Source organism: Engraulis encrasicolus, chromosome 23 (assembly GCF_034702125.1).
Source record: "Engraulis encrasicolus isolate BLACKSEA-1 chromosome 23, IST_EnEncr_1.0, whole genome shotgun sequence".
Lineage (NCBI taxonomy): Eukaryota > Metazoa > Chordata > Actinopteri > Clupeiformes > Engraulidae > Engraulis > Engraulis encrasicolus.
The window spans coordinates 12438509-12448158 of NC_085879.1; the positions used below are offsets into that span (position 1 = coordinate 12438509).

Consider the following 9650-nt stretch of genomic DNA (forward strand, 5'->3'; position numbering starts at 1 on the left):
GCCTGCAGTCTCCAAGACTGTAACAGGGTAGAAAAAGGAGGACAAAAAAAGAGTAAAACACACACAGTATATATGAGATGTGTAAAATAAGCAAAAGATAATAATGTAGATAATACTTATAGATGATAATTTCATGTCTAATTCTAATAAGCTAGGTTGACCTAATATGTTGTCAAATAATATTATTTATGTTTCAATTATCATGTAAAAGCCTGCGATTTAACAGCTTCATCCTGCTTTTCTAAAAACCTGCTATGAAAAGAGTCAATGTTGTCTTTCAGCAATAGTCCTTGTTCACTAACCTCAGTTTTGCAACTTTGCAATGTGGACTCGAAAACGCAGCACTGAGCTGCTCAACACCTTCATCCTGCAGAGCATTTCCACCCAAGTCCATTTCTCGCAGGAGAGAATGAGGACACTGGAGGGCTAAAGCCAGGTCTGAGCAGGCCTCTTTGGACAGGTTGCACACTCTTAAACTGAATAGAAATACATAGTAAAAAATGGGGCGTCTATATTTCAGATCTTACGGTGTATACATCGGGAAAGCGTATACAACACTGTGGAGCCAAAAGTCAGAGTAAAATTCTGTGAGGCCAGTGTAATTTCAACTCTACATCTCTTAATATGTACATAATATTGAGTACAATTAATTCTGAAAATGTTAGACTAACAAAAATTAACACCATTTTGAAGTGGGACCAAATGTTTTCTGAAACAGAATTAATATTGTTTTATTGTGTAGTAGTACCGTTGGCAGTAAGAGCACAAACATCATTATATTTGGTACAGAGTTTACCATGAATAACAGCATTCAATGAAAGGGGTTATCAGAGGTGTCAACCAGGGGTCAGATGGTAAATAATCGTATAATTCTTACACGGGTGGTCTCAAGATGATAGGTAGACTTGAGCCGTACATGCTCATTACACACAGTTCATGCAGAGCTGGGCAGTTGGATCAAATAAATGTCAGGGTTGCATTCGAGAGTGCTGTTCACATATATTTGTATACTTACGTCAGCTTTTCTAGTTTGCAATGTTCACTTCTGAGTCCCGATGAAAGCAGTTTTGTCAAGTCTTGTAGGTTATTGTAGCTCAGATCCAGTGCAACCAGGTGTGAGTTGACAGTTTGGAGAGCTGACACTATGATCTCGCAACACGGTGCACTGAGGTTGCAAGCATCAAGTCTGTGAGACACAGTGCATTTATAATAGATGAAAGGGCAATAGTTTCCAGTGGGCTATAGCCCATTGGACATTACTACTTAAAGTTTGTTATAGCCAGAATGTTATAACATGTTAATGAAGAATCATTTTAATGTAGAAAACCATTTTATTAGCAAAGAGCTAAACATTTTGGTGTGTATGTGGCAACAAAAATCAACTTGAACTTACATGGCTGTTTTGCAAGACTTGACAACTGGTATTAGTCGTTGAACCCCCATTTCTGTTGTGTTGTATGATTTCAGATCAAACACATCCTGTATCTCCTCTGACATCAAGAGTACATAGGCAAGGGCAGAGCACTGGTCTGGCTCTAGGGTTTCACTCGACATCTTCCCAGAACTCATAACCTCCTGAATGTCTTCAACGATGGAGTTGTCATTCATCTCGTGAAGACAGTGGAACAAGTTGATGACCCTCTCTGGCGACGAGCTCTCTCGGATCTTCTTCTTGATGAACTTGACAGTTTTGTCCATAGTGCTGGGACTGATTCTGGCCAAGGTGAGTCGACTGCTGAGGATCTTCTGAGTGGACTCTAGCGAGAGACCAAGAAGGAATCGTAGAAACAGGTCAAGTTCTCCATTTTCTTTTTTCAAGGCTTTGTACACCGCCATCTTGCACAAAGACAACCAACAATGGTCATCTAAAGAAATGCTTAGCATTGCTTCTATCGGAGAAATGGGCGTGTCAATGGGACTTAATGGTTCATCAATCGCCATGACATTGACTCTCTGTCTTGTACACATGATGATGGCATATAGAGCTGCAAGGAACTCCTGAATGCTGAGGTGCACGAAGCAGTAGACCTTGGTATCCAAAATTCCAGATTCTTGCCTGAAGATCTGTGCAAAGAGACCGTTGTGTACCTCACAGTCAATGCCACACTCCCTCAACTCTTCCTCATAGAAAACCAGTTGGCCCTTCTCCAGATTTTGGAACGCCAACTTGCCCAGCTTAGTCAGGATCTCCTCATCCGATTCAGTTGGGGTCAGGTGCTTGGCGTGATCCTTTTCATTCTTGAGCTGCACCTCGATCAAAAGGAAGTGAGTGAACATCTGTGTGAGGGTTTTGGGGGGTGCCTGATCTTCGCCTGACTGGTTAAGGACCGTCTGCAGCACACTGGCCAACATGCTACAGAACACAGGCAGGTAGCACATGATGTGGAGGCTCCGCGATGACTTCATATGCTCAATCACTTTTTCAGCCTGAGATGTGTCTGGAATCCTTCTCCTAAAATATTCTTCCCTTTGATCATCGTTGAACCCTCTGATTTCTGTGACCCTTTGAACACACTCAGGAGGCAGTTGATTGGTGGCGGCGGGTCGAGATGTGATCCACACTAAGGAGTTGGACAGCAGATGTCCGCTGATGATATTTGCCACCAAGACGTCCACTAATGTTGGTTGGTTTATGTCTGTCAGCTGATTCTGGTTGATAAAGTCGAGGGTCAGTCGGCACTCATCCAGGCCGTCAAAGATTACCATGACCTTGGCTTCAGCAATCTTCACATCGCTCAATTCTGGGAAGTAGCCATGGATCAGTTGCATCAAACTGCATTCTTGTCCTCTCCTCAAATTCAACTCCCGGAAAGGAAGCAGCAGGGCAAAATCGATGTCTTGATTAGCATGTTCCTCTGCCCAGTCAAGGATGAACTTTCTTGCTGAGAGCGTTTTCCCAATTCCAGCAATCCCTTTGGTGAGAACTGTTCTAGGGCTCTTCTCTTCTGCGGAACATGGTTTGAAGATGTCATTGTATTTGATGGATGTTTGTGCTGATGCTTTGAGCCTGCGCACCCTCTCCAGTTGCCACACCTCGTGTTCAGTGTTGAACCTGCCACTGCCACCTTCTGTGATATAGAGCTCAGTGTAGATACTATTCAGAGGACTGGGTATTCCATGTTCTTCCATTATGTCAAATACATACTTAAACTGCTTTGTATATCTCTCTTTAAGCTTCTGTTGGGCCTCGCTGATGATCTTGTCTGAAAAGTTGAGGAAAATTAATTATAAATTCACTCTGCAAAGATTTGAAACTCAACTCTCAACCCATTACCGCATGGCAAACACATGTCTTTACTCTTCAGGATACTGAAATCCAAATGTATTTATAACAGATACATCGGCCTTACCAGTTCCCTCATATACATCTTCTGGACACAAATCCTGTGTGTCATGACAGCTGCAATGATATCATAATGTTAAATGTCAGTACGCATTTACTGATTCTGTGCATATAGTACAGCTGTATGTTTTATGTAATAGTATATTACTATGTCACTACATTGGTTTACATCACTATACATAGTGGGTTATGAATATGTACAGTATACACCTGTGGGCATAGGCGTGCACAGATAGGGACAAGGTGGTGCTAAAGCACTTGTCCATTTGCCCTACTGGACAAAAAAATGCCTTGTTTTTGAGAGTATTAAAAGCAATAAAGCCCCCATATATTAGTCTCTACAGAATATAATAGTCCCACATGGTCCCCAACCACCCCTCTTCAGTACCTGCCCTCCAAAATATCTGTGCACGCCACTGCCTGTGGGCTATTAACACTTGTACACTTGTGGGAATATAGCCTAGATACCTGTCGATGTCAGCATAATCACTTGTTTCTGTTGAGGGTGATCCGGGTGAATTATGCCCTAGTGAGTTGTAGGCCTCTGGTGAGCCTGCTCTTCCTGTCTGTCCTCTGTGAACAAAACAGTAAACAACTTATGTAACTGATTGCAGATAGCATATTTGGGAATTAAATCTCAAGTCCAGTTCAAAGCATTATGTTTGAATAAGAGTGTTTGAGATAGCATAAATAAAAAATACCTTGGTGTCGGCACATGTCTTGTACAGAGCCTTTTATTACACCCCCTGAAAAGCATTGATGCAAAGTTTTGAACAGTTTCAGTTACTTGAAGTACAACACATTTGATTTCTGATCAACATTATCATGCAGTGCCTGAAAAACCAGAAATGATACATGATATTATGGCTCTAGGGAAATCAACTGAATAGGAGGAAAATCAGTTAGATCATGAGTACTAATGTTGAGACATTTTGAATGCAACTTAGAAACCATTAACCCTACAGTTATCCTCAGATTTAGGTTACATCCGTGATCCTTGGGGTCATTTTGACCCCAGCCACTTAAATGTCTACAAAATCAGTAGAAGCAAAAACTTTTGCACCGGTTTATGCCTCAGATATTTACTGTTGCTCTGTTGGGGACATAAAAAAGCCCTTTAGATAAGTCCTAGCACCCCCACACACAGCCCACACACCAAAAAAACATAATCCATGACTAGGTGACAATGTGCAACAACTGTCCAAAAGTTGCCTTGAGTTAGTTTTGGCCCTCGTCCACATCATACATATTGTTAGTTACCAGAGCCCTAAATAAAGCAAAATGTTATGTTCTGAATAACTTTTGTTCATCTATTTTACAAACCCCAACTCCGATGAAGTTGGGACGTTTGGTAAACAGTGAATAAAATTAAAATGCTATCATTTTCAAAACATTCAATCTATTCATTAGATGGAGAATAGTGAAAAGATAACATATTAAGTGTTAAAACCGAGAAAAAATATTGTTTTGGGGGACATATGTACTCATTTCTAATTTGATAAATCCAACACGTCTCAAGAGTTGGGACGGGGACAATAAATGGCAGCAAATGTCGAGGAAGACTAAAAACAAAACAAAAGACAACACTTAACAGTTAAATACATTAACCGATGAGATGATTTTATATAAAAAACAGTGTTAATTCCTATCTTGGACATGATTTCACCAGCTTAAATGGTGGGTGTATTCCTTGTCATGTTTTGCAGTGTTTTCCTTTCTGTAGTGCTTACAGTGTGACAGGTCTTGACCAAAAACCCACCATTTTATCACCTGCTGGTCCTTATGATGGAGCCAAACTGTTAAAACATAGTAGAGAATGCAATTTGACCTTACTATGTGGCAGTAATCGAAGATCTCCCTTCAAAATATAATGCATGAGTGGCTTTTCATGCTGTTTAAAAAACCCATTTATACCATTCAGCACTGTATTTAACTCTACAGATGAGTGAGAACATCTTAACCAATGCACTACTGCACCCGCATGCCATCATGGAGGCTGACTTTTGAAGCTAGCACTAACACAAGTTGGATGGTCCATTTTCACTGTAGCACAGGATGTGCAATGCTCTATTATTGTCAAAAAGAATGGACTTCTACAACTTCTGCTGACTTCTGTAAGCATAGGACAGTTTCCCATGTCTTCTGGGTTTATTTCAAGTGAGCTCAGGTGCTTAGGAGAATGTTACACCCCTGTATCATTTGCACGCATTAAGCATTCTTAATATGGTCAATTTTCAATAGCTCTAGCACTCCAGGAATTAGAGTGAGACTACAGCCAATATATATTTCATGATGTCATGAACCTACACAATGATTTTAGTAACAAAAATATGTCTTATATACACTCAATCGTAGTAAATCAAAGGGAATTTAAAAATGTATGTAATAACTATGGTAATTATTCCCTTTGCATCTTTAATTCTGAGTGACTCAGCCTCTCTGTGATGATCTTTTACCTGGACACCTATATTGTCTGTCAGTACAATTCATTTTGAAATGTTCTTCTTTGTTGTTTTATCTTATTTGGATGTTTACTAACTTTCACTGATCCCCGTCCCAACTCTTTTGAGACGTGTTGGATTTATCAAATTAGAAATTAGTACATATGAGTACAAATGAGTACATATGTCCCCCAAAACAATATTTTTTCTCGGTTTTAACACTTAATATGTTGTCTTTTCACTATTCTCCATCTAAAGAATAGATTGAATGTTTTGAAAATGATACCATTTTGATTTTATTCACTGTTTACCAAACGTCCCAACTTCATCGGAGTTGGGGTTTGTACATAACCTAGACAGATTGGAACATGTATTAGCAAAATATGGATGTTCCATTCATGTTTAATACACTTAAAATACCACAGATGTGACCAAAATGTGTAAGGGAAAACATTTTTGTGGAAATTTCACTTTTTTCACATTGACCCCATATATTTAGGAAAAGTCATCAAAGATGAAGCAAAAGAATTATGTACTTTTCACGTTAAACATTGAATGGGGTCAAATAGACCCCAAGGATAACAGGAGGGTTAACAAAACACCAAGAAGAGAAGATACCTACTCTGATTGAAAATGCACTATCCATTCCTTTGACTGGTCACTTTTCAATGAGAGGTGACTAGGATTTGGGGACGTTGACCGCTTCGATGACCTGACATCATAGCAACAAAAAAAAACGATTATGTTGTACAATTTTGAATCAGGGGCCAGAGCCTCCATCAAAACCACATCAGAAGCTGCAGAGAGAAGCTGAAGGGGAATGACCCCACTTGGGGCTCTAACAGGGCAACTTACTAAATGGGCATGGTATGCAAGTGCAGGTTTCATCGTCCAATAGCTGGCTGCCTCTGGTGGCCTTGATTAAAGGTCGCAACACCCCATGAGCCAGGGGATGCATTCTAAATTCCATCACCACCCATACATTTTAATCAAAGTTCCTACATTCAACCACCATTCAAGTTTTCTTTCTCTTTTGAAATGTTGCTGCTGCAACAACAACGAATGCAATGTTGCTGAACGGAAGGGGGAAAAGCCCCAGCAACCAACAAACCATCAGTGTTGAGTCAATTCTGTCTTGTCATGGTTCAGCAACCTACCCCTCAAAATAAAGGGTAACACTTTACAATAACGTCCTATTCACAGCTTTATAAACACTTTGTAAATAATGAACTAATTATCAGCAAAATGTTTACAAATGTTTATAAATGCGCAAGAAATACTATGTTAACACAGCAGACACAGCGCAGTCATCGGTCCTGGAAGTTTCTCCTCCAAAGATCAGAAAGCATGAAACCACATAAAACTCACACAGTAGAAGTTGATTCCCACTCCACTGTGCAGTCGTAGTTTGGTTATTACTCAGTTACAAACATTTGTAAATGCTTTGTTAAATCAATAATAAGTTTATATGACTGTGAATAGGACGTTAATGTGAAGTGTTACCAAATAAAGTTACCTTACCCTTGTTGTTAATACCTACAAAACAACAAATGTCATTGTTGTGGAGTGGGTTGGATTGCAACCAACAAATGCCAATCAGCTCCAATTCAACTAATCACTCATCATTCGCTAAGTTTTCTGTATGTGCATGCCAAGAATTTTAACATCTCATCCTGTGTAATTAATCTGGATTTATCAGGTTAGGCTATTGACTGCTCACCCCATTCTTCCTACTGCTACAACATTGCATTGCACCTAGTGCTAATTTTAATCTGACATTATCAGATTAGTAATTACTCCATTCTTACTGGCATGAGACTCCAACCTGCTTGACTCTGATACCAAGGCCAGCCCACCTCATACTTCTATTTCTAAGGTAGCCTAAGTAATTCCCATTTGACCCCCCATTTCCTCAATAGGGAAAAATATGCAGATTAAAAAAGAGGTGCTTGCAATTCAGGTTTCCGTTTCAAATGACAAAACAGTAGGCCTTAACTGCCTTTTGTAGGCCTATTGGTATGGCAGAGCAGGCTTTGCTTCAGCAGTTGTAACAAGTTGCAATAACAACACTGTTTCTCCATTGCACACATGTTGCTCACAAACATTTGAGTGTATACTCACAGTAGGCCTACTATCACTTGCTTTTAGAATACATACCTGGTGTCATGAATTTTTGTACTCGATTCTGCCATGTTTTTCCTACCCGAAAGTTAGTCGAAGCATTCCATTTGTAACTGAAAGAAAAAAATGTACCAGTGTCCTGATTTGACTGGTGTGTCCTCACACGATCACATATGTTATCCAGGAAGCAAGTTTCAGTCCAAGTTCGAAATTTCAAACTGGTTTGTTTGGTTTGTCTCAGATATCATCATCTCTAAGCCACTGGCAAACATGAAAAGTGAAACTTGGTCAACATTCTCATCGAACTTCATTGTCTGTCTCCCAATGCAAACTTGATGAAATATACAGTAAAGTAGGTTCATTGCATCACATAGGATCTCCTAACTGTTCATTGTCCTGACACACACACACACACACACACACACACGTTTCTGAGAATGTACAGCAATAATCGCCTAATAAAAAACATCTGGTTGAATAAGAGACATTGTGAGTTGAAAATTGGGTTTTTATTATAATTGTATTTTTGTGATAATTAGCATCATAAAATGGAGTCAAGTCAAGTCAAGTCAAGTAGGTTTTATTGTCAATTTCTTTACATGCACTGGTCATACAAAGAATTTGAAATTACATTTCTTGCTTTCCCATACAGACATAGACTAATCTAGGTAAGGACATAGACAGTATAGACATAGACAGTACTTATACATGGACTTAAGACAGTATGGACATAGACAGTGCTCATACAGACATTTAAAGTGCAAGACTGGACAACAGAAGACTTGTAGAGGACATACATTAAGAGGTATTGTTGTGCTTTTGTTCTTTTCCTAAAAAAGTCCTTTATAGCGTTCTGACATGGTAATAGTAGCATTTTGAAGAAAAATAAATATTAAAAAGGTCTGTCAAGTACACCAGCAGCAGTGTGTGTGTGTGTGTGTGTGTGTGTGTATGTGTTTAGTGCAGGTAGAAGGTGCGGTGTGCGTCTGTGTGTGTGTTCGTGTGTCTGTGTGTGTGTGTGTGTCAGTGTGTGTCAGTGTGTTTATGTTTGGGTTTAGTGCAGTGTGCTTGTGTGTGTGTGTGTGTGTGTGTGTGTGTGTGTGTGTGTGTGTGTGTGTGTGTGTGTGTGTGTGTGTGTGTGTGTGTGTGTGCATGTGTGTTTTGAGTTAGTGCAGGTTGAAAGTTCAGTCACAAGTATAGTAGTGCAGGTGGAATGTTCAGTCGCAGATATGGTGGTGGGGGATGGGGGGGGGGTTGTCAGTGGCCTTGCTGGCTAGAGGCTGACAGTGGAGGGAGAGTGGGTTGAGTGTTCAGCATCTTGATCGCTTGGTGCATTGTGCTGCTCGCCAGCCTGGTGGTACGGGAACGGAGGCGCCTGTACCTCTTTCCAGAGGGCAGGAGGCTGAACAGTTTGTGTGCAGGGTGGCTTGTGTCTTTGATGATCATCAGTGCTTTCCGGGTGAGGCGTGTGGTGTAAATGTCCTGCAGGGAGGGGAGTGGTACTCCAATGATCTTCTTCGCTGTGTTCACAACACGCTGGAGTGTCTTCCTGTTTTTCTCCGTGCAGCTTCCTCCCCACACTGTGATGCAGTTGGACACGACGCTCTCTATGGTTCCTCTGTAGAATGTTGTCATGATGGAGGGTGTAGCACTTGCCTTCTTTAGTTTGCGCAGGAAGTAGAGACGCTGATGGGCCTTCTTCGCCAGTGATGTAGTGTTGGTGGTCCAAGAGAGGTCGTCGCTGA

General features: G+C 40.5%; 1 protein-coding gene and 1 long non-coding RNA gene across 2 annotated transcripts in view; both read right to left on the minus strand.

Moving 5' to 3' along the window:
- The window catches only part of LOC134439465 (NLR family CARD domain-containing protein 3-like), a 4241-nt gene extending 844 nt beyond the window's left edge, over positions 1 to 3397 (minus strand). The window contains exons 1-5 of the mRNA XM_063189357.1: positions 3351 to 3397; positions 1394 to 3203; positions 1016 to 1186; positions 303 to 476; positions 1 to 17 (exon numbers count right to left, since the gene is read on the minus strand). The exon at positions 1 to 17 is cut by the window's left edge and continues 148 nt beyond it. Coding sequence (XP_063045427.1) covers positions 1 to 17; positions 303 to 476; positions 1016 to 1186; positions 1394 to 3129 — 2098 coding nt within the window. The 5' untranslated portion in view covers positions 3130 to 3203; positions 3351 to 3397. The remainder of the gene's footprint in view (positions 18 to 302; positions 477 to 1015; positions 1187 to 1393; positions 3204 to 3350) is intronic.
- Positions 3398 to 3846: 449 nt separating this feature from the next.
- LOC134440123 (uncharacterized) lies at positions 3847 to 8053 on the minus strand. Its single transcript, XR_010032912.1, has 4 exons — positions 7942 to 8053; positions 6407 to 6496; positions 4045 to 4089; positions 3847 to 3916 (listed from the first exon to the last, which is right to left on the minus strand). It is a non-coding gene; the product is annotated as an uncharacterized LOC134440123 (long non-coding RNA).
- Between the last annotated feature and the right edge of the window lie 1597 nt (positions 8054 to 9650).